We start from the raw sequence: 25640 nt of genomic DNA on the forward strand, positions 1-25640 counted from the left end.
TGAGCAAGACTTTTTGAAGAAAATGAAATTTAAACTTGTAAAAATGTCAGTGTTAGCCATGTGCAGAAAACTAGCCGTGATGGAGGAGAGGAACAAGAGGCCAGCAAAGCTACAGCAGTGGTTCCCAAACTTGAGCACATCAGGATTAACCAGAGGGCTGGTTAAAACACAGATCTCTGGGCCTCACCCTGGGGTGTTTGAGTCATTAGGTCTGGGAAGTAACTGAGGAATTTGCTTTTCTAGCACATTCCCAGGTGATAGTGCCTGAGGATCTGATGTGAGTGGGGGAGATAAGAGAAGGAAGAAATAGCTGGGTCCTGTTTCTCAAGCGGGAAGTCCCTTCCCTCCTATCCATAGGGGGCTATCCATACCCTGTTCTCCATCCATCCTTTGCGCTGAGATCGAGGGTAACATTTCCAGGAACTCTTTCCTAGGTATTCTCACTGATTTTATTTCCTTCTGTGAATATACATGTGAGTCCATGAATACATGTTGCATCCATTCCATGTCGTTTAATAGATAATTATATGCAGTTATTTCCACTGTGTTTGGTCTAACCAGAGCTCCTTGGGGCAGTGGCACACATAAAACATGCTCGAATATTTCATTGTTTGATCAGATTTACTTCTTGTATAGTTGCATGAGAATCAGATTGCTAAAGTCTCTGTTTTGTAGAACTGAGGAAACAGACTTAGAGAAGACTAGCCAAGACAAAAGAAAAGTGAAATGTCTCACTGAAGTCACAGATGAGGGGAAGCCAAGGCTGGATGGATGCTCATTGTTCTCAAATGTTCTTTGTGTTATGTGAAATTACCTGTAGTCTGTGCTCAGCACCACTGGCAAAAGGAAGGTTTTATATTTATTTATTTTTTTACTTTTTTATTATAGATTCATCTACTTAAAGAGAAAACCAAAGCATCTTATAAATTGAATGTAGATTTTATTTTTAGTAGAAAATGAGCAATTATCCAAGGAATTCTTCAGAAATTGTCCATTTGCTATTAAAGTAAATATTTGAAGGGAGTAATTCAATTTACATGTCATTATGTTTACAAATGATTTTTATAAAATTTTGGCATGAGGTAGATATTAAGGAAAAATCGATTTCAGTTTCCTGAAAAGACGCAAATAAGACAGTTTATGTTATTACCCTTTCTCGACTAGCCAGATGAGTTTAGCCGAGTGGCTGAAAATTTGTACAGAACCTATATATTAAATGCCACGTGTTAAGTAGGGTTAAAAACAAACAAAATTTTTTTCGACACCTGTAACATGCCAAGCCTTCCTCCCCTATGCATATTTACAAACAGGATGTGATTTTCTGAGACTCCTGTTAGGGGTAGAAGTTTGAAGAATTCACTGAGCTTTCTGTCTCACAATATAACTCGGTGACGCTAATTTTCAAATGTTCTAACAGCTCTTCCTAGCTGGAAGTCTCCAACACAATCATGTGAATTATTCACATTATAAAGAACGTCAGCCCGGAATTTCCTGGCATTGGTCAAGTGGCAGATGGCTAATGAACAGGCATCCCTTTGCTTTTCTTTGCATGTTTGTGCTATACGCGTATATGGCCTGAATGCTTCTGCTGCTTCCTCAATTCTTTCCATCCTCCTCCCCCTCTGTTAAAGGCAAAACACAAAACAAAGCAAAAAAGAGATAGAAAAAAAAGAGGCCTTGGACATTGCTTAAAACTAGGGGATAAAGCCAAGAAGCTGGATATTAAAGGTTAAACTCATTTCTCTTACATAGTTGCCAACTCGGTGTTTAAGTAGTCTTTTCAGATAGAACTTGTAGTTATTTCCTATACTCAGCATGTAATTTGTTTAAAAATGAGGGCCTTAATCAGAGTCACCGTTGGGTGTTGGGTAGGTATGTAAAATGAACAACAGATTTGGTTTCTATCCTCCACAAACTTGCAATTGTGAAGGGGAAGATAAGCTATGAGTGAAAATCATGGAATAACGGAGATTGTGTTTTATATAATCAGAAAACTATAGAAAGTGCTGCATGGGATCTCAGAGGAGACCTTTTGATGCTAGGGATGGGAAAGACCGAGCACCCTACAACGTGGTATTTTAAATAGACCTTAAAGGGAGTGTTGAGAAAAAGAACAGCCTATGCAAAGGTGTGGAGGCAGGAAGGGAAAAGTCAGTCGTAGTATCTGTATGGGGGTGGGACGGGAGGGGGAGACTTAAAGAAGGAAAGAGGATTACTTTGCTCGAACCCTATGGTAAAGTAGTTGATCTTTCCCACACTGTTCAGTACTTCTCTTGACATATAAATTAGTAAAGACTCTTGGCTTCGAGTCAGTGTGGTATAATAATATATATATATGTGTATATTTGTGTGTGTATAATATATATAAATATTATATATATTATATGTAACATATAATATATATATCTCCCTGTGTGTGTATAATATATGTATATGAAATCTCTCCCTGGCTCTTGGCACAGAACTCTTAAAACTCTTAGAATTTCCTGAGTGATGGGAGGGTATTCGTTATCCATAAGGAGCCCTTAATGAGTCTTTTTAGACCATACCTCAGGTCATGCTAATGAATGACTCTTGGTGGGCCTCCACATGGCTTTAGGCTATGGGGCTGGTTGCTGGAGGAACCAACTACATGATTAGAGGGTTGCAATTTACAGCCCCAATCCTGATCTGGAGGAAAGGAGAAGGGCTAGGGTGGTGAGTCTGGAGGGAGCATGGAATTCACCACCACCGTCCTACCCACCCCCATCCCCCTGCCCCAACTTTGCCTTCTGCATCCCGTCTATTTGTCTGTTCCTGAACTGTATTCTTTGTAATAAAACAGTAATCCAAAGTATAGCACTTTGCTGAGTTCTGTGAGTCATTATAACAAAGTGTCACACTTGAGGGAGATTGTAAGAATCCCCGCATTTCTGCTTGAGACCCCATTTGCAGCTGGCATCTGAAGTGGGGACAGTCTGTGAAACTGAGACCTTCAAACCTGTGGTGTTTGTACTAATTCTGGGTAGCTAGCGTCAGAACTGAATTGAACTGTGGGACATCTAGTCGGTGATGGAAAAGTGGTTGTTGGAAAAAGGAAACAATCGAGTGTTACCTATTGGGAAAAAACCAACCCATAATAATAAAACATCGTGCCTGGAATAATCTCTTTGAATTTCAAAATTACAGTGGTTTACTACTTAGATAAAGACTCAAAGGCATTTAAAAAATACAGTGAAAAAACATATTGTCAGGTCAGTGCCTCATTATTTATGTATTTGCATTGTTTTACAGTATAATAAAGCAGAAGTTACACTGTGTGGTTTTCTTTGACCCATGTTCCCTATGTTGTAGACCACAGGTTTTATAGCATTGTTTCTGTCTCCACTCAGTGGAAATATCTAGCATGTAAAAATCACGGGTTGCTGTTTTAGTAGCCTTCTTACTAAGGGATTTCCAGTATTCTGGTTTAGCTCTGCAACATTAATATTACTCTTTGGTTGAACCATAACTTACCATTCAGAGATAACTGGTGTAAACATTTTGGTATCTTTTTCTTCAGTAAAACTGAGATCATATTAGCTCAAAATACTGCTTTGTGTTTATTTTTTTCACTTAACATTATTAGTTAATGATTGTTTTGGACAAAGGAATGTGGCAAGTCCGATTCCTTCATACAAAATGTTTCCATTGTTTTAAAAGTCAAAGGGAAGTTTAGGATTTCTGAGAAGTAACTAACAATTTCAGCAGTGTTAAATGTGGAGCAGGATGGCTTTTTGATTTTGCTGCTTATACATGGTAGCAGGATTTTCTTTAAAAAATTAGTACTTTATGCCAAAAAATAGTCAATTATTGGAAAGGGAAGGTGCATTTAAATTATATTCTCTCCAAGTCAATTTATCTAACTAGGAAAAACCCTTCTGTCATTCTAGGTTAATTATTGAATTAGATGAGTACTGATTACCCATAGATTTTCTACTCAAGATTAACTCAATTAGGGATTAATTATGGATGATCCCATTTCATGGAACTTTAATGAATTTCAAAACTGTCGATTCTCACACTTCAGAGGCAATAGAGCAGAGTTTGAGTTTTGAAGCCAGGCCGCCTGGATTAAAATCTCACCTCTGCTACTTGCTAGCTGTGTGACCTGATGCAAGTTACTGACCAATCTGTGCTCTAGTTTTTATATCTGTGAAACAGGGTTGAAAATAATAGTACCTCCCTCAAAGCATTATCGTAAGGGTAAAATAAGTTCATACCTGTAAATTGCTTGGAATAGTAATTATACAAAGTGTGTATCCGTGTGTGACGATTATTAAGAGTATTTTTCTTGCTACCGGTTTTCAGAGTTTTTATTGAGTTTTATGCTAGTGATGTTCACGTTCATTTCTTTCCCTTAAAATCAACTTCTCTATGTCTAGTGTTTTCCTAATTCTACTTAATATTTTGTTTGTTTGTTTGTTTGCCTTTTCCGAAGTGCTCTTTATTGCCTCTCCTCGTCATTCTTTTATTTTGCTCTTTCTCTGACTGCTAGCGGTGACTTCGTGTCAGAGGACTTCACTGGGACAGAGCCTCGGCTCCCCACGTTCACTCGTCTTTGTTTCCCAGTTCCTGTATTCCCAGAAGGCAGGCCACATGCCTGCCTCTCAGGAACCCTGCCTGATCTAACCTGTGACTAATGGGAAAACTGTTTTTAGGACTTTTGTAGCTTCTGTTTAATCCTCATCCACTTCCTGTTCCTGGAAGGAAGAGAAACGCGGGGCTGATGTCAGTGTGTGGGAGCCGCTGCTGGCCAGACTGGCTGCAGGCTGCACAGCCCGAGGAGCAGGGTTGTGGCAGCCCCTCCCTGACTTCCTGGGTTTTGTAATTATTCTTTCCCGGACAGTTAGCACTGCCTCCTCAGTCATTCCCTGCTTGTTGGTTCTGCATCCCCAGTGGAGCTGTAAGCTTTGTGAGCATAGCTATGTTTACACTTCTTACCATTGGTAATCGTCATAGCAATTACAGCTAACATTTATGGAGCACTTTCTCTGTGGTAGGCACTCCAGTACACCCGAGTTCATCTCATTTAACACTCAGAAACAATTCCATTATTACCTTCATCTTAGAGATGAGGAAACCGAGGCACGGGAAGTTAATTGACGTGCTTGCGGTCTCACAGCTAGGAAGCAAGTTGAGTGAACACAGTGCAGCCAGGAGAAAGCTGGCTTGTGCTTTGGCCTCCTTTCTTTTAGGACGCAGGTTTGGTTCAGAGCTTGGACCCTGCTTGTAACAGACCTCGGGTCAGATCCTGGCCATTCCCCCAAGGAGCAGCCTCGGCTTCAACACTTTGTTTTTTGATGTCTCCGTTTCTAGAATAGGTTTAGTAATAACACCTATCTAAAGAGTTGTGATGCTTTTAAAAAAGATAATGCCAGTAAAAACGCCAGGCACATAAATAACGCGTTCACTGCTATCAGCGGTTGGTGGTAGAGTCGTCGAACTTCCCAGAGGCCTTTGCTGTAGGAACGTGAACCCTTCCTGCATCAATCAGTATCTCCCTCTGCCCTGCTGCAGCCGGGTGCCGGCCAGTCTTCCTTGTTGAAGTTCTTGCTGAGCTCTAGCCGGTTCAGTGACACCCTGTTGTCTCACATGGTTAGTTTTTGTTGTCTTCTGCCCGGTGGGAATGACTTGGCTGGACTCCGACCTTGGCAGGTGTGGGTTGCACTCAGAAACCAGGGACCTAGCTCCCTGAGGCCTGGTCTTCCCGCCAACCCTTTCTCTGTGAAGCTCCAGGGAGCCACTGGTTCCTGAGGGAACACCCCCCCACACCCCGCCCCCGGCCCTGAATCTTGCTATTTCTGCCGGAAATAGGCCATCTGGGTTGTCCTGCTCCCATTTGGTGGTTTTTTTCTGGCACTTGCTGTTTAGCTTCCTCCTGTAGTTTAAATAATTTCTAACCTACTCCCTGCTTGTTCTCATGCAAGGAATGTGCACGAACAGATCTGTTAGTAATCAAAACCCTGGGGAAAAAGGGCAGAGCCTTTGATGAGGGTATGCCAGCCCTGCTCCTTCAGGACTTGGCAGTTTCGACTTTGATGGAGTCCCGTGAAAATCCAGTGCAGGGCCAGTTCCCAAAGCTGGGTTTAGGAATGTGCTGCTATTTGTGTCTTTCGTTGGAGCTTTCTGTTGATTTTGATGAGCACAGGGTCTTGCTGGTATATTTACATCTTTCAGAAAGAGCTTACCCAACAAGTGTGTAAAGCTATGGAGTGCATCAGTCATTCAGCTCTGAAAAGAATTTCTTTATGTTTTTAAAAACTGTTGGTATTTGGCTAATGGTGTAAGTACACTGGGCGTTCTGTCCTGTCAAGTAGCAATCCTAACAAAACTGTTTACCGGGTTGCAGTGGTCACTTACCTGGGGGCCCTTCCGGAAGGATAGAATCTGCTTTCGTAGGTTTGATATAGCAACTGTTTAAGGTGCTCCTACTGTACTTCAGGAACCACAACAGGGATTAGAGCTACAATGACGGGACATCCTCCCTTCCACTCCGGGAAACAGGTGAGTGTGACATAAATGGGGCTTTTCCTGAGGGTTCTGTGTTACATTTGGTTTCCAAACTTTGACCACAGAATGCTCCAGTGATGTGTGTTTTAGTGAAATAGGTGGGAAGACGGCATCTCTGAGTTTTAGTTCTGCTCTGTGTTCAAGCCTTTGGCGCCTCTGGGAAATTGTGTTTGGTCCTGGGGTTCCGTGGCCTTAAGCAGTCACTTCAAATGGTGAGTCTGAGACATTGTGGCGAACACTAGGGACTTTCTCTGACTCTGCAAAGGTAGTTTCTACCCCCTGGTTTAAATGAAAACCTACCATGGTAAATATTTAGTTTCTCTCCTTATTTTGAAGTATCTTTCTTTATATTGACATCACCCTAGTTTCAGTCCTTTGTTCTGGTAGCTAGCTACCTGGCGTTCGGCACTGATTCTATTGTCTCCCAATCTTCTGCCTGTCAAAAATGTTTGCTTCTCTTTTGTCTGGCCAAATTCAGTTTTTCTTTTGAAACCTAATAAAGAGTCCCTTTTTTTCCTGGATCACACTAATTATTTCCTTTCTCAACTCTAATGGTACACAAAGAACGAAAGCACAGCTTAAGTATGGGTTGTGCTCCAAACGTTCCTTGTTGAGTAATTGGGTTGGAAATTAAAATGCATTCTTACTAAAAGTCATTATTAGGCTCCCACAAAGTGTATTTTAAAAAAAGATAAAATAAGACTTTGTGAACTTTTATTACATATAAGTTGAAAGAATAGTAAACAGATACCTGTATACTCACCACTTAGATTCAACATTTTGCCATATTCACTTTCTCACCCTGTCTGCCTGCCTGCCTGCCTGCCTGTCTGTCTGTCTGTCTCTATCTGTATACTCTTTTTGCTCAACTATTTGAAATTAAGTTGCAGACGTTGTTACATTTCACTCTTAAATACCTCTTTGTATCTTGTAGGATTAAGGACTTCCTATTATTGTACCTAAGAAAATAAACAAGCCTTTACTACTGTGTAACCCAGTTTCCTTAAATGTCCTCAAAATACCCCTTGCAGCTGTTTAAAAATTTTTATTATTGTTTAAAATTTTGTACCAGGCTCTACTCAAGGTTTACTTTATTGTATTTTTGGTCTAATTAGTTCTAACAAACGCTATTTGAATGCATAGTTCTCCAGGTATGGGGGAAAGGAAGACATTGTCTTGGTTACAGGAAATACTTTGAAACCTTTGAAACCTTCCCTAGTTCCCTCTCCCACTCCCAAGGCCTGGCTCCAAACCCTAGGGTGCTCCTGCTGCCACGGGCCCTCTATTTGGGTCCTTTCCCCCAAGGTGCAGCTGAGCTCACACAGGTATTAGCAAGAACCTCAGAGACAGCTGCATTTTTCAAGGGGCCTCTTAACCAAATGCATCTCTAAATCAGGGGTTCATAGCCAGGCATTGCTGATTTATACACATTTTGCTGGGAAAGGTGTCTGGGCCTCTATCTGTTTCTCAAGTGGTCTTTGCTGCCCGGAATCAGAGTCTTATGCTCCTGTATCATGAGAGCATGTCAAGGACTTTGACAGAATAAAGGTAAGTTAGTGACTGTGCATTAGGAGGGATTCCGTGTCATGGGTGGGTGGACTCTGGGCAGGCAGGTCCTGTCTGGATGTCCCCGTCCTGCCCAGTTGCAGCTGCCCGAGTAGGGGAAGGTGGGGCTGAGCAGCTGTTCATCTGAGAGTTGTTTGGAAGTTGGCAGCTGCCTGAAGTTTCAAAACTTAGCACTTATTTATATACTGACTTACATTGTTTTCTAGTTTCTAAATAAGCCCATGAGTTTTCTCCATACATTTGAAGCTTTTTAAATTTTTCTAGGCAAATGCTATGTCTCAGTAACTGGCACTGCGGGGGATGATCTTCGAAACGCAATGACTTTGGTTACCTATAACCAAAAATAGAAATAATTTGGGGATGATTTTGTTTTGTAGAATTCGCTTTGCTTTCTCCCCTTTTGTTAGTATAGGTAATCGATTTAAACTGCATTTAACCAGTTAATTTAATAAAGTAGGTTGTTTTGCAGGAGCTAGGTCTGGTTATGAGCACTGTCCTGAAACAGGATCTGCCTGGGTTTTCGTCCAGGCTCTTAGCAGTTGTTAACTGTGACCTTGGGCAAGTGATATACCCTCCCAAACCTCTGTTTCTCATTCTCTAAAATAACAGTACCCACTTCATAGTTTTGACTATCTGAAACCCTTGGAACTGTGACTTAAACCCTGGGGCGTCTAATCAAATATATTAATGTTTACCCAGCAAACTCAGTGGAATAGAGGTAAATGGCCTCCCATCAGATCAGGACAGGTTTTGTTACCAATGAGTTTGTCAGATTTGGGTTAGCTATGAAATGAGTTATAATAATTTTAGTTTTCAGAGCTTTTTGGATTTTGCACACAGGAGGGTGGGCTTGTGTTTTTTCTCTGGTAGCATCAACCCAGAGTGAATCGTGGATGGGGCTGGAGAGACCTGGGGAAGTTGTAGAATTTCGAGACCCACGAAGGACATTGGCTCCAGCTTATAATTTTTCATTTGCGCACATCGAGGCCCAGAGAGGTTAAGTGGCTTGTTATCATGGAGGCAGCTGGCAACAAAGCTGGATGAAGAAAAACTCCTTTAGAGAAATGCATGTCCAGCGATCTTAGTAGTCTAAGCCAAAAGTATACTGCTCTCGGGTACTGTGATTTGAATGTTTGCTAAAAAAAAATTAAATAAATAAATAAGAATAAATAAAATAGGCCATTTTTGTGTTTAAAAGCACTTTTCCAACCACTTTTCCAACCAAGGTTGGTGCTGCGGGTTATCGACTTACCAGCCAGGCCCTGTTCCCATCACAGTCATTGGATCACTCTGCTCAGAAACCTTACCTTATGAGATTGGAAACCCTTTCCTGATAAAAAGAGAATAGTTATCAGCACCATCAAAATGCTCTTGGCCTTGGTTGGAACAGAGCTGCCTGAGAGAAGTCACAGGGCCTCCGCTGGAATCTCTGGTTATTACCATCCTTTCTTCCTTGTTATTTTAGCAACCTTCAAGCAACGCCCACTGGGTTTGCGCAATGCCGTGTCTGTGCCATTTCCTCTCAGTTCCTCTGACCGCTAGGATTGGGGATACAAGTATTACTTGGGAGTAAGCTAGAACATGGCTTTTGATTTTGGGGGGATGACTTTTAGTCATTCCTCATACTTCTTCCTCAGTTCCTTGCTGTCTTCAATATTTTTTTAACCTCATGTCTTCTTTTGTGACCTTCTCAACGAGATCTGGGCAAAACACACATATGTAGGGTCTTCAAAAATACAGTGAATTAGCTAATTCACAGTGTTGGTAATTAAATAAACTTGGCTGGGCCAAAGAAGAAACCAATGGATTCTGGTAAATGCTAACGTTCGTTGGACATTTTTTCCTCGTAATGTTGTTGAAGGGAATCACGTTCCTCAGTAAGAGCTGAGAACACCCTGTTTCCATCCTACCCAAAACTGCTCCCTTCGTTGCTCTGGCTCTGCCTACTTTCATTCTGACCCTGATTGCTGGTCCCTCATTGTCCTGAGCTTTCCAGCTCATGTGGCCCTCCTTGCGTGGGTTAGCCCAATTGGAGATTTGGGGTGCACATTCTCAGCTGTGCCCCGAATGCCTTTGCACAGTCTTTTCACTGGGCTCGCCCATTCCTTCAGTGTCTCTGCCAAGGCTATCTGTCTCCACAAGCCCCTCCTCTGCCCTGCTCCCCTTCCCCCCAGTTCTCCACAGATGCTCTCTCTTCTTTGCTAACATAGAGGATAAGGGCACCTGTTCCTTCAGCTTCCATCTGCCCATTCCAGACCTCCCCTGGGGTCTGCTAACTCATAGACCCCAGCCTCAGGAAGAAGTGTCTTTTTTCCCTAATCAAGTGTTTAAATCTGTCTCCATATAGAAATTATCTCCTCAAGCTTCCCCAAGGTTATCACTCCCTGTTCCCTCTCTGTCTCTCCCGTTTGCTCTTTCTGCGTGTAAATACTTTGGTTTCCGCCACTTGAAAACAAACAAACAAAACAATAACAATAACAATAACATCAAAGCTCCAAACAAAATTTCTTCCCCTCCCCCTGAGGGTGACCAACTACCCTATTTGCTCTTTCTTGGATTCTAGAAAGAGAGAACTGAGCTCAGTCTCTATTCCTCAGCCCAGGAGTCTAGTCTATTGAAAACCTGTCTATTGAAAACCTGCCATCTCCAAGTCCACAAGGATCACATCTGCTTTTCCTTCCCGATTTTATTTTTTAAATTCATTTACTCAGGTATGTATTTATTCATTTTAAGGATTTCAAGAAATGACAGGGAAATGGAATGGGAATAAAATACAAAGGGAAAGTTTTTTTAAAAAAATCCAAGTTGCTTTCCTAAATTAGAAACTAAATGTTTCCCCATGTGTTCATAGAAACATCTATCTATCTATCTGGCCTAATTTGTTTGAGTTCTCAGTTCCCTTTCTAAAGATACTTCTTAGGGTCTTTCTTTTTCCTTTTCACTGTAGTAAGAACACTTAACGTGAGATCCATCCTCTTCACAAATTTCGAAGTGCACAATGCCACATTGTTAACTACAGGTGCTATGTCACACAGCAGCTCTTTGGAACTTACTCATTTGGCGTGACTGAAACTTTGTGCCCACATAACAACAACTTCCCATTTCCCCCGTCCGCAGCACTTGGCAACCAGTATTGTATCCTCTGTTTCTCAAAGTTCGGCTATTTTAGTAGCACCTCATATAAGTAGATACGTCGTTCTGTGACTGATTTATTTCACTTAGCACGGTGTGCTCCAGGTTCATCCTGTTGTCACCCATGACAGGATTTCTTCCTTTTTAAAGGCTGAATAGGTTTGGTTTTTGTTTGTTTGTTTGTTTGTTTTAATCCATCCTCCAGATCTTCCAGATGGGCACTTGGGTTATTTCCATTATTTTGGCTTGTGAATAATGCTGTAATGAACATGGACATGCAGCTAGCTCTTCAAGATACTGATTTCAGTTCTTAATTTTTTGAGGAACCTTTATACTTTTTTTCCGCAGTGCCTGTACCATTTTACATTTGCTTCCTATTTTAGTTGCTCTCTCTTGCAGCATTTTACCTAGCTGACTGCTCATTCCTTCTGGAAACTCCTTTCTTTGTGTCCTAGGATGGAGCTCTGGCTTCTCTTCCTCAGCTTCCTCATGGAGTAGATTCCGTTGCTCACTAGATATTTCCATCTGAATGTCCTTCTGTTTACATCTGTCTCTACATGCTCAAAACTGAACTTGTGATCTTGTCCTCTCCATGACAAGTATATTAGTTTGCTAGAGCTGCTGTAACAAAGTACCACAAAGCGAGTGGCTTAAAATAGAGAAATGTATTGTCTTACAGTTCTAGAGGCTAGAAATCCTAGGTCAAGGTTGGCAGAGTTACCTCCTTTTGCGGGATGTGAGAAGAAACCTGTTCTATGCCCCTCTCCTAGCTTCTGGTGGTGTGCTGGCAATCTTTGATATTTTTTGGCTTATAGAAACATCACCTCAATCTCTGCCTTTTAATTTTGTCACCTCACTGAGATTTCACTTACAGCTTTTTCTTTGATTCAGGATGGTTTTGCCTAGACAATGTGTTGTGACTTGCTTTTTTCCCCCTCCCTTACCCTTCCACCTTTGTATGCCTCTTCTCTTAATCACTAAGCCTTAGGATATAAGGTTCTGGCTCGTGTCAAATTCTTTAAGAATAAAGCCTCAGATCTATAATCATGAGGATATTAATTTTCAGGTTGAACTAAGGATAACGTCTTGGCTTTAGGTATGTTTCAGCCCCAGGCCCATCGAAGCAGAACAGCCCCATCAGCCACAGGATCAGATGGGATGACAGGATGATGGGATGACGCCATGGCTGATCCCAGAACTAGACACATGATCAGTTCCCCAGCCCTGTCCAACTGCGCACAACCCCAATTCCCTTAATTTCCATGACTAAAGATTTCACCCTATGTAATATATTCCCTTGAGAAACCCAAGGAGCCAGGTTTTTGAGAGCAATAGCTCACCTGTGTCTCTGAAACTTGCAGCTCTCTAAATAAATACTTACTTTCTTAGCTGCAAAACCAGTACGTATCTCATTGACTTAGATGCATGCAGGCAGACGGCCCCCTTTGCTCCAGTAACGCAGTCATGTGGTGTTTTCCTTGTGTGAATGTCTGTCTGCAGATTTCTCCTTTTTTTAAGGACACCAGTCATGTGGAATTAGGGTCCACCATAATGACTTTATTTTAACTTGATTACCTTTGTAAATATCTTATCTCCTAATGAGGTCACATTCTGAGGTACTTTGGGGTAAGGACCTCAGCATACAAATTGGAGGGGAGGCAAAACTGAACCCATTACACGAAAGAAACTTTTTTCAGATAGTTCCCATTTCAGTGAACGGACCCAATATCTACAATATTGCTCAAAGCAGAAACTTGGGCATCATCTTTATAATGTCACTTACCCTTATATTGACTGGGGTCCAGAGCTTATAAAAATCAGAGGCAAAATTTTGGAATAGGAACCATAGCATCCAACAGGATTACAAAGGGCTCTGTGGCTCCCACATGGCTGACAACCTCTGCTCTCTCTATTTTTCAAGTGTCCACCACCTTGGTACGAAAGTAATATGTATGTACAAATTTTAGAAAATTACAGAAAAGTAACAAAAATTTTTTAATTATCCTATTATTCAGTTACCCAGAATCACTTAATATTTTGATCATTTATGTGTTTTATGCCTTTAGACATTTTTTTTACTAGCTGCGTCATACTGTATGTAGGATTTTGACTCGAACTTTTAAAATTCAGCGATGGATTATAAGTGTTTTCCCGTATCTTTATAACATCTCCATAAATAGTTTTAAATGGTACATATTATTCCATCAAATGGTAGACTATGATTGACTTAGATATTTTCTTATTATCCCATTGTCAAACATACAGATGTTACCATTTTTTTTTACTTTCATAAATAACGCTGCAACAACTTTTGCTATTAATTTGGACTAAAAAAATAATTGGTTCATAATTCAGATATGATTTTTAGATGGGGGTGAAAGAGAAAGATGGACTTAGCACCTTTAAGCAAATTATTAGTGTAAATTGAAGGAAAGCTAAACTTATACAAGTTAGCAAATGTTTTAGGCATTATTTGTGAATAGTTACTTTGTGATTTAAAAATTATCCTTCATTGAATTGCTAAGGTAGATCACTGTAGATTCTTCGGTCAACGTTTTGCCTTTTAGTGATTCTTTATAGTCTACTGGGGCTGTCTAATAGAACTTTTGGAATGGTGGAAATGATCTTAATCTGACCTGTCCGGTGTGGCAGCCAGTTAGCCACATGTTCCTGTTGAACATTCAAAATGCGATTAGTGCAAGGAGCTGAATTTTTAATTTTATCTCATTTTAGTTGACTTAAATTTAAATAGCTCTATGTGGCTAGAGGTTACCATATTGGATAGAATGGTTGTATCAAGACATGACTAAACACTTTCGTAGTGCTTTACCTTTTCCTAGACACTATTTTAAGGGCTTAACATATTAACATATTTAATCTTCACAATGATTCCATGAGATAATCTTCTAGTTACTATTGCTGTGTTACAAATTTACCCCCTAAGTTCAGTGGCTTAAAGCAACAACAATCATTTATTTTGCTTAGGAATTGACTATTTGGGCAGGGTTCATCAGAAACAGCACATCTTTGCTCCATGCAGCATCAACTGAGGCTACGTGGTCTCTTTCTAAGATGACTCAGTTACATGGTTGGCAAGTTGATGACTGTTAGTGGTTTCTCTCCAGGTAGCATGGGCTTCCTAACAGCATGGTGGCTAGGTTCCAAAAGCAAGTGCCCCAAGAGACAGGAAGTGGAAGCCGTCAGCTTCTCAAGGCCAGGGGCTTAGAAACTGACAAATCATCACTTTCAACATATTCTATTAGTCAGGCAAAGCACAGAGTATATATTTAAGGGAGGAGATATAGACCTTACCTCTCCATTGGAGTCGTATCAAAGCATTTGGGGCTGTATTTTAAAATTATCATAGAAAGGTACAGCATTTGGACTCCATTTTACAGGTGAGGAAACAGAACACTGAGCAGTTAAATAACTTGCCCAAGGTGACAAGCCTAGTAAGTGGCCAAGCTGTTGACGCCAGGCAGCTAGCTATGTTGCATCTTTCTGTAAGTCGCGTTTCACTAACTTAGATTTACATCTTCAGTTTGTTCATGGTACGATAATTAAGAGGTTAAATGACTGATACATGTTCATAAATCACAACACTGTAAATATGCGATATTTGCAAGGGTTTGCTAGATGTCCAATGAAATAATAAAGACACATTCGCAACCACCCGATTCAGGAGGAACTCTTTGGCTCTAATTTTGAGCCCCTCTGCTTTCATTCCTGTTTCCTACTGCTCCCCAAAGAGAATTTATTATCATCTTCAGATTGAAACAGACCATGATTCTGAGTAGAACCCTCTCAGTCTTGGTATGCTGCATGCTTCATTGACTCCTAGTGTATGGAATATGTGATATTAAAAGTGAATTAATAAAACTTATTAGAATTATAAAATGAGTCAGAAATGTTTCTGGTTTTTACTAAAAGTAAGGCTTGAGGTGAAACCCTAATTAGGTGATATATTTGCATCTGTTTAGTGTGTATATGTATATTTATTCATTCATTTATTTATTAATTGTTTTAATTCTCGGAAGAGAAATCATTAAAAATGTAGGTTAAAAATACAGGTTACAAAATTGTATAGGTTATAAGAAATTCTAGAGGTTACCTGACAAAATAATGAATGAAGCCTTTTACAAACCTAAGAAACTGGCATTTCCTTTCATGTTCAAGTTCAAGGAGAGTGGATATTATTTCTATGTGAAAAAAAGCTAGACCTTTGTTCTCTGCCCTCTGGTTTGTAAATTAGGCTTCTGCTTGATACTGTTTGCTGCAGTGATGAAATGTGGTAATTTCACATCTGGCATTTGACCCCATGTAATCATAACACAGATTCTTTTTTTTTTTTTTTTTTTTTAACCAAAATACTTTTGGGAGAGCTTAGAATTAAATATGTCTAGCTTTCCAATTTCTGATTTTCTTAAGCAATATATGTGAATCTTCTTGATGTAGAAAACCTCATTTTATTGCTTCAGAATCTGAGTATTCCGAATAATGGGACTTCATTTTGATCAGAGCCCACATTTTTCTTTAGTCCTCATCCTACCTGAACTCCTCCTTCATTTGATAATTCTCTCTTCATTTTTTGTCCATGAACTGGTACTTTGCAGATTTTCCACACCGTCTGCTCTTTTTCTGTTATCTTAGTTGGTTATATCTTAGGTTACTTAGTTCTGCATGTAGGAAGCCTAACTGGCGGCCAGCAGGCCCACCCAGTTACCCAGCCGCCTCTGCTGTAAGTCCATGTGATACTTTGACATGTCTTTTGTCCAAAAGATGCTCCCTGTCCTAGCTGTCCTATTTTTGAAGTCATAAAATAGGTCCCCACTATAATTCTTTCTTCAAATCTGTCATGATCTGCCCATGTGTTGACTTGTTTAGTCGCTCTTTGCAATGCTACCCTGCAAGCTCCAAGATGGTACTGGCCAAGTTATCTTATTCATCACTCTCTACATCTAGCTCCCAACATCGAGCTTTTCATATAATAGACATGCCATAAATGTTAATTTGGATCAGCAAATGAATAAACAAATGCACATGTTTCCATTTTTATGTTTGCACCCTTGGGCCAAAATCTTGATGCCATCGTGGATTTTCCTTTCTTTTTCCTACTCTGGATCTGTCAGTTTACCAAATCCTTCTAGTAAGCTGCATGATGCCCAGTGATATATCACAAATGCCTTGAATAATGCCTGGCATGTAGTGGGCATTTACTGTGTTGCAGAAATGATTCTAAATGTTAACATGTATTAATTTTTTCATCATAACAGCTGTAGAAGAGTGATAGGTACTATTAGTATGCTCATTTCACAATGAAACCGAGGCATCGCGATGTCTTTGTTCATTGTCACAGAGCTGCTAAGTGGTGGAGCCAGGCTTGAACCCCCGTCTCCTGAGCCCGTGCTGTAATACCACCTAATGATTCTGTGTTTACTCTGTGCTGGACACTTCACTGAAACAGTACTTTCATTCCATGTTCTGTAGTTATTCTTACAGGTGAAGAAGCAGAGGATGGCTTAGAGAGGTTTTTAAAAAAATCAGGGTGAAACCCATTTTATGAGCGGCAGCGACAGGATGGCAGTGCGTTAGCTCAAACCTGGCCCTCCCCCTGTGTGCCTGTGCTGCCAGACCCACTGGAGTCTGCGTGGCCTGTGGCTTTGGGAGCAGCCTGGGATTCACTGTGAACATTTCCCAAGGTCGCCAGGTTTTCCCTGCAGACATCTAACGCAGCCACACGCGTTTCTTCCTGTAGACAGTGGTGGCAGCCACACATTGCACTCCAGAACAGAGACGACGCCGTCGCCTACCAACAATGCTGGGAGCGGACACCCAGAATATATCGCGTATGCGCTTGTCCCTGTGTTCTTCATCATGGGTCTCTTTGGCGTCCTCATCTGCCACCTGCTTAAGAAGAAAGGCTATCGTTGTACCACAGAAGCTGAGCAAGACGTGGAGGAGGAAAAGGTTGAAAAGATAGGTAAGTAACTTGGATTCTTTTTGTGAGGGTGTGGGTGGGGACGATTTTTAAATAAGAGACCAGCCATCTCTATGAGGTGTTAACATGTTAACAGCAGATGCTGTGTTGTGGTGTCAGTACAGATTTCACTGTCACCACACCTAGAGTTGGAAGCCAGGCTTACGCTTATTAAGTACCTACCAGGTAATTTACTGTACTTGCTTTGTGGCCTCAGGCAAATTAGAGAAGCTCTGACTCTCTGCTGTGTATAGTTTATTTTAATTTTGATTAATTTAATGCCAACCTAATTAAAATTCTAATTTCATTTATATGAGGACAATAATCTCCACCTAGTAGGATTTTGGGGACATTTAGAGACGGCGCATTTGATGTTTGGCACGGATGGCCACTTAATAAATATCAATCCTTACTATTGTTATTGAGTTAGATTCTAATTGAAATGATGGGAAAATTAAATAGCTCTCACCATTTTGAGTGTACCACTTTTTTTTCCTTAGGTGAGGCAACCCTTGGTTGACCTCACAGATTGCAAGGACCTTGTCAGCTTACAATCCCTTATTTTTTATTTTTTATGCCTACAGCACCTGGTCTTCTAGGTGGTCTCCCATCCAAGTACTAACCAGGCCCAACACTGCTTAGCTTCCGAGATCAGACGGGATCGGGCTTGTTCAGGGTGGCCTGGCTGTAGACTTGGGCGTACTACTTTTGCTGGGGAAGGTCTTATCTTAAATCTATGAGATTGGAGTTTATGTTTATTAAAAAAATGATCGCATGAACAGTGCAGTATAAGAATGACAAAAACTGCTGCCTTAATATTAACTTCAGATGACTCACCTTTTCCTCTTAACATGGAGTTGTTGGAAAAACCTAAGAGGTGAAATTCTGTTTTCTCCACGGATGTTCTTTCCAACCATCCTTTAAGGACATTTCCTGTATTGGGCTTTGGGGGGTAGTAGATAACTCTCCATATCACTTTCAGCTCCTCAAAGGGCAGTTTTTGCAGAAAGCAGACATTTGGAATAGGTCACCCTTTCAGCCAGCCCCAAGGGCAGAATGGAGTCGAGCTTCCTCATTCCTTGCCAGCTTGCCGGCCTGTTGGTATTTCCCACCGTCACTGACCTTTGAGGCAGAGAAGGAACAGGGTTGCAGGATGAGTCATGTGTAAGCTTATGAACAAACCCAAGCTGTCAACAGAAAGCGGAGCCTCCTCCTCTGTAGGTGGCATAGCAGTCAGCATTTGCACTGTCCAACCAAACATGCATATTCATGGAGGAGGAGGCTGACGTGGATGGAGAAGACAGTTTTCCAGATACGGGGGTGGACATCACATACCTTGATTCATTCTCTTCGAAGTAGGCTGGAGTGTTTCAAACTTCCCTCTTCCTTCTTGTTTTATTGAAACAAATTATACAGACCCGTTTCAGAGTAGAGGTTTGATTTTTTTTCAAAGACTTACAAATATAGAATCTCCCAAAGTAAACTGAGTTTGTGGGCAAATAATCATGGCCAAAATTTAGATCATTTGTAAGTATATTTGAAAGGAGGGTCTTATAAATGTGGATGAATAATTACCCAATTTATAAAAGAAATTAATACTCTACATTTATATAGTATATCTGCAATTAAAATAAAATCCAAGAAGAATTTTTTTCTTTTAATTACCTTTCTTCTTCCCATTTCCCCAAAGGGCTTAACAAAATGGTGAGAGAGAAATAATAGCATTATGCATTTATATAGATGCATGAAATTGTTATCTTAGAAAGTAAGTGTGTATTTGGACTTGAAAAGAGAGTGATAGACAGCTCTGATACTTTTTATGCCTGATAGGCCAAGGAAGTCACTGCATGCTATGCAACCGGCAGTCTGGGGCTGAAAGAAGAGGGCCTAGACTCTTAGCACCATATGTGGTCGGCTGAACTTTCTGGAGACTGGTGAGGTCTTGGAATCCAAGACTGAATGTCTCATTGACTTGATACAGGTGACCAGTTGTAACCCATCCTCCTCTCCCTCTCCTTCTCTTTCAGAGTTGAATGACAGTATAAATGAAAACAGTGACACCGTTGGGCAAATTGTCCACTACATCATGAAAAATGAAGGTATGGCTGCTGTAGTGTTTGGAACAATTCAATAGTCATACGTTTTATTAAAAACCTGTTTCAAAGAGTCAGGATTTGTATGGACTTTCCTGTCGATGTTCTGAAGTTATCGGCAGCAACTTTTGCCTGAGCTCACTAATAGCACAGCTTCCAGCATTATTCAACCATAAGTATTTCAAATAAGTGAGTTTTCTAAGTCAGTCTTCGGAAGGTTGCAGAGTCATCCCTGGAGGTGACAGCTTACCTTTAAATCCTGGCCTCACTTCAATATGGGGAAAGTCACATTACCTCAATTTGTCCTCTGTAAAAGGAGGGTAATAATAATATTTACCTCATAGCATTGTTGTGACATACTGCACATAAAATGCTTAGTAAAAGAAGTGCTCAAATATTATCTATTCCCTTTTTTGTGCTTTTAGGAAAACTGTGGTAAAAGACACATAATGTAAAATTTACCATTATACCCACTTTAAAGTGGATAATTCATTGGCATTAAGTACTTTCACAGTGTTATCTCTATCTAGTGCTAGAAACTTTTTATCATCCCAAACTGAAAATCAGTACCCATTCTTTATCCCCTTGCCCCACCCCTATATCCACTGGCCACCACTGCTTTCTGTGTCTATGGGTTTGTCTGTTCTGTGATCTATTCTCAAGTGTTGAAACTTTTGAAAGGTTTATGCTCTATGGAGTTAAGCATTTTTTTTCCCCCTCTCAGAGGTATTCTAAACCCCCATCTTAAATGGAAGATTAATTTAGATAAAATAAGGTCATTGTTCTGAACATGGGTTATTATCTGCAGAGGACGATGCCATGTGGTCAGTGACTTTTGAGGTGCGTGCAACTTCTTGCCCACAAACCCCATAGCCACGATCCCCACACTTTGCATTCTCACGAAAATTTAAAAGAAAACCTTTTCCTTGGGCTCTGCCTTACTCTAGTCAGAGCTAACTCATACATTGTGCACTGATGCAGCTGAGCCTTTTGTCCAGAAGTTGAAATACCTCTGTACTGCCCAGTAAATACCTGCTCCTTCCACCCCTAGCCTTTTTCTACCCCCCATTCTCAGTATCAAGAAGAGCACCCGCCTGGCCCAGGCTGTCAGTCAATGCGTTTGATGTAGAGGAACAGCCATTGCATATGGTTCAGCATAATTTTTTCATTGTTCCTTATAGAGTGTGCTTTATGTATTTGGTACAGATCAAAATGCTTTCTGTGTGTAATCTCCTTTAATCCCCAAAATATCTCTCGAAAGGTGGTATTATCATATCCATTTTACAGAGAGAGGTGTGAAGGCTCCCAGTGCCTGGGGTCACACTCAGCGAGCAGCCCAGGCCTGCTTGGGTCTCTCTCGACTCTGCAACGTCACCTCTCTTCTCTTCTAGTTTGCAGTTTTCAGTTTCTACCGAACGTAAAACAAGATAATAAACTTAATAGAATGGTGTTAAAAATAAGACCAAAGCAGACCAGAACACTTGGATTTTGATCTCTGTCTCCCAGAGACCTTCCTTCAGGGGAAAAAAAAAACTTGACGACACTATTCTTGGGCACTTGATGGTGCGTGTTTCTTTTACGTAAAAAGGTGGTTTTTAATTTACATGGGAAATACGCAGGTATGTTCTTGGCATAAGAGCTTCAGCCATTACAGGAGTGCACAGTGAGGCCTGGCGTGGACGGCCCCTTCATTGCTCCTGTGCCTTGTACATTTAAAACTGCCTTCCATGGCTTTGGGGAGCTGGGAGGCCTTTGGGACTGGGGCTTATGAGAGCTGAAGCAGCTGCTAAATTAGTGAGTGCTGGATGAGGTGTCGAATCAATGGAAATAAGTCAACTGTGGAAACTTTGTGAGGGCTGAAGTATTTATAACTTCATGGTTCTCACTGAATGTCTGCTATGTGCCTGGCCTGTTCTAAGGGCTTTGTAGGAACTGATGACCCTGTGAGTTGGATGCTTTATTCCCATTTTACAGTTGAGAAACTGAGGCCCACAGTGCTTAACTAACTTGCCAAAGTTGCATGGCTGGCGAGTGGAGAGCTGAGGTTGGAACTCTAGCGTCAGACTCTAGAGTCTATACTTAACCACTTGCTGTTACTGCCCCATTTGTGGTAGCACGCAATTGGGTTGGTAAACTTATTCCCTTCAAAGAAGTAAAGCGTACAGACACTATTATAAAACTCAGGAAATGTGAACTCATTAAATTCTCAAAACTACCTTGTGAGGTGGGCCCTGTTGCCACCCCGTTTTGCAGACAAGGCAACAGAGGCCCGGAGGGGAAGAAACTTGCCCATGGTCTCACCCCAGTGTATGGCAGGATGGTGCCAGCAGGGGGCCCTTCTCGTCATTACAGCAGAGGGGGCGCGGTCCGGTCCTTGGAGCATGCGTATCATATAATTTCTTCATTCCCACACTCAAGGGCAGATAGGTCTGTTCTTTTCTTTTTAAATTATGTCCTTTTCCTTTTGGACAGTAGCCTTTTTGTTTCTGCTGCATTGATTACCAGTAGGTACGTTAGAGGAACACCCGAGGCACAGTTTTCATTCTCTCTCTTCTGCTCGCCGGTTCTTTCCCTTCCGTCTGATTCTTTACCCTCTTCTCCTGTCAGTGCCTTCCCCTGTCTCCCTGTGATTTGGCCCGTGAGAATCGGCGGGGATTCTGATCCTCTGTGAAGCCCTTGGTCTTCCGTGGCCACCAGGAGACATCTGATCTCACTGGATATTCCTGTCCTAGCTGTGGCCCTCTCTAGCTTCCAGCCTGCACCAAGACCACAGCTGGGTGATTAGTTACATACTTGGGTCTCTTACCAGTTATAACCTAGCTTTTTCAGTTTGCCTTTGAGACTTAAGTCCTCCATAGCTTTAGCAAACCCATTTTTATTTTTCCTCGGTCTCTGTCATTAAAAGATTCTGAACCTACTGTCAATTTAGTCCTCCCTGTTGATGTTAATTGAACTTTCTTATTCTTTTTAATTGTAAGCATACAATAGAATAACTTCTCTTGTAAAATTGAAAAAAAAGGTATATGATTAAGTACAATCCATCTATCACCATTTTTCCATGTTAATTTAGGTTTTCTTTGCCTATATTTACATATTTTAAAGCATTTTCAATCACGATAGATGACCAATCTGCTTTCCATTTTTAATTTGGCTAATGGAGTAATATTTCACCTCTGTACTCTTGGTGACAGACTTGTTTATGGTTTCAGCATATCATGTCTTGAATGTTGCAAGTCAGGTTAGTTTAGATAAATATCTCTCGAAGAGTAAATTTATCAGGTGACCTGGGCACTGATTATTTTCCTCCTAGTCTCAAGGCTTGGATTAACTACAGTTCTACCTTGAATTTTTCTTTCTAAGTTGGGCTGAATCGAATAGTGTTTCGAGGTCATTGGGGTTTTTCTGCCTTGTGTGGGTATTTGGAAAGTACGTGCAACTCCATAGCTAAGCTCCTCTGCTGGGCCCTTAAACCATCAGATAAAGCAACAGTCAGGAGTATTGTAGTCATTCTCCAAGTATGCCAGATTATTCACACTAGGCAGAGGGATCCCTTTGAGATATTTTTATCTCAATTTATATTATGGCAGAAAGGATTCCTTTATAAACTGTCATTACTGAGTAGGTCTCTGAAACTTGCTGTAATGATTATGCACACATCCAGTGAACTATCGAACTATTGATCATTTGGGTAGCAACGTAGACATTGAAGGAGTTGGAAGAACATCAGGGCAAAAAGCACCCACTCTAGAGTCAGACAGACCAGGGTTTGTGTCCAGGTCTGTCACTAACTATGACTCTGGCCAGTCACTTACCATCTTTAGGCCCCGGTCTCTACGTCTGTAAAATGGGGTGATAATTCTACCTGCTGTTCAGGTTGTCAGGAAAGTCAGGTGTGGTAAGGTCTGTGGAGCTTTTAATCAGTGACTGGAACATAGCAGGCACTCTTGCTTGGTTATGGTGTTAGTAGTTCTTGCTTGGGAGACTTGCCTCAGTTGTAAGGGAGAACTTTGAAGAGAATAGCGAGTGGTAGGAGAAAAAACAGGGAATTTTTGTTGCCTGATTTTGATTGCTTTATGCATATTATCAGGCAGAAATTCAGGAAAGAAGAGACATTTTCTGGAAATTACTGCCCACTAGAAGCCTTCCCCTGCGCTCAACGGGTTTTCTTTGCCCTGTTGCTCACTCTTCCCATTCTCTGCAAACCCAGGAAGGGAGGTATAGTTGACAGAATGTTGAGAAGTGTAGGGGACACCATATTTTATGGTTTATTGGAGTTATTAGTGAGGAGGAGATATATATTCAACAGAACTTAGATTATTGTTCTTTTATAGTAATTTTACAACCAAATTAAAGCATGTGTGTAAGTCCTAACGGTGGTGTTATATTAGAGAGTTTTCTTACCACAGGAAACCAAATCGTTCCCAAGAGACAGATTACTCGCTGGTATAGACTAGAAGTTAGACAAGGGTGTATGCACCTGTGCCTGAGCATGTGTGTGTGTGTGGGTGTGGGTGTGGGTGTGTACCACATACCAAAGAACTTCCTCAGACAGAGTAGGTGTGGATGCTGTTTGCACAGGAACTTGAGTCTACTCTGAAAAACTGTACTCAGGGCGAAAAAAGGGGCTGTTTACTAATTGTTTCTAAGAGATAAGGATGAGGTATAGGAAAACAACAGAGTCTATAGAAAACAAGTTTTAGTGATGATTTTAATGTATTTTAATAATCTTCCTGGGATCATTTTATACTTCTGTGTTTCTAAAGGACGTCATCATTCTGTAAGTGATTTCTGAGATAACTATTCAAATTTCTGTTTTTTGAAAAACTCATTCTTATAAGTGAGTGCTATGACTGTTATCTTTTTCTTTATACCTTTTTTCATGGTTGTTTTTCCTATTTTTTATTTATAGTTTTGAAGCTTGGTAAATGATGACAGGATATTTCAAGTGGCCAACTATTGTGTATTTTCTAAATCCTTTGCCTGGGAGAAATTTTTTTTTCCTGTATCCTTAATATTAGTCAAAAGGCAACACAATTGACATCACTAGAACATACTTCGGTTTGTATATCAGGAAGTACCGTGTGTTTGTCATGTGAAAAAAGACACTGTCAATCCATTTCAGCACTTTCTTTGTCACGGCAAGTCTTATTAGAGCAAAACTTGTGTTTGGAAATGCATTTGTGGATCCTCACAGAGAGTTATGAAGGGAAAGCAAAGACAATATTTCCTTTTGAAAAGGACGGTATGCCGTGTTACCATTTCTTTAAAAACCCCATGCATTTGCAAGGATTGTGTTTGAAAATTAGATTGTGGGGTCAAAAAAACTTAATATTTATATATAAAACACAGCTATACATATAGTACATAAACAGATATGTCATCTATCTGTAGTCTTATAATTTCATGGGAAGGCGATTAGGAAAAAAATACCAAAAAAGGCTACTGGGTGAGGCAATAATGAAAAAAGTTGGGAAACACTGTATCAACCCTTAATTGTTAACACTGCAAAACAGCAGTGTTGGAACCAGAGTTAACTTTCCTCCTCTAGGGACGGCATTTGGAATGTGAACTGTTACGTGTTGGTGTTAACTCTGATGGCAAACAGTGACTTTTTTTTCTTTTGTCTCTAGAGCATTCGTTGTGGTTCGCTGCAAAGAGTAGTAACTTTAAAAAGCAATGGAAAGGTTAGGAGTCAGTAATGACATCGGGCCTTGCAAATTAAACATACAAGAGAAAGGTGAAAATTCACTGTAGGCTTTTGTCCTTGGGAGCTTGGCCACTCTAGAAGAGGGGACAAGAACATTGTGTGCCTGTGCGTGGCGGTGGGTAGGAACCCCAGAAGCTTAGATTCAATTTGCTTTTGTTGACAGCCATGTACAAAATGGATTGTAAGAAAAAAATAATATTAGAAGTCTAATTAAGTCAGTCCATATTAAGTTAACTTGTATGTGTGATGAACACTTGAAATTTCAAGCTGTCTGGCCTGAGCTAAGGTCTTCTGTGTTAAGGAAGCAGAGTTAAGCCGAACGGCCCACCTGGAAAATTATATTATATGCAGGATTATATGTTGGATAAACTTGATACTACTTGGACATCCAGAGTTTAGAGCTTATTATTTGGGCACATAGAAATCATTAGAATACTGGTCTCTTAAGACATATATTTTATTACATACTGAGCAAAACAAGCTCTGCATTCAGAGGAGCAGCAGCATGTAAATCTTCCCTGTGGTTCAGGAGGAGAGAAATGTTACATTGTCATGATGTGTAGGAAGCAAAACTATCTTAGACCTGCTTTCCTCTGTCTAGATCATACTAAATCCCCACGTGATAAAAGTTGTT

The 25640-nt window shown here is 40.7% G+C and overlaps 1 protein-coding gene and 1 pseudogene across 1 annotated transcript in view; one reads left to right on the forward strand and one right to left on the reverse strand.

Moving 5' to 3' along the window:
- RELL1 (RELT like 1) overlaps positions 1-25640 on the forward strand; it is a 49094-nt gene that overhangs the window by 8151 nt on the left and 15303 nt on the right. The window contains exons 2-3 of the mRNA XM_039848827.1: positions 16985-17209; positions 19234-19305. Coding sequence (XP_039704761.1) covers positions 16985-17209; positions 19234-19305 — 297 coding nt within the window. The remainder of the gene's footprint in view (positions 1-16984; positions 17210-19233; positions 19306-25640) is intronic.
- On the reverse strand, positions 17782-17899 carry LOC120591372 (uncharacterized; annotated as a pseudogene).

Source organism: Pteropus medius, unplaced genomic scaffold (genome assembly GCF_902729225.1).
Source record: "Pteropus medius unplaced genomic scaffold, Ma_sr-lr_union100, whole genome shotgun sequence".
In the NCBI taxonomy this organism is placed as follows: Eukaryota; Metazoa; Chordata; class Mammalia; order Chiroptera; family Pteropodidae; genus Pteropus; species Pteropus medius.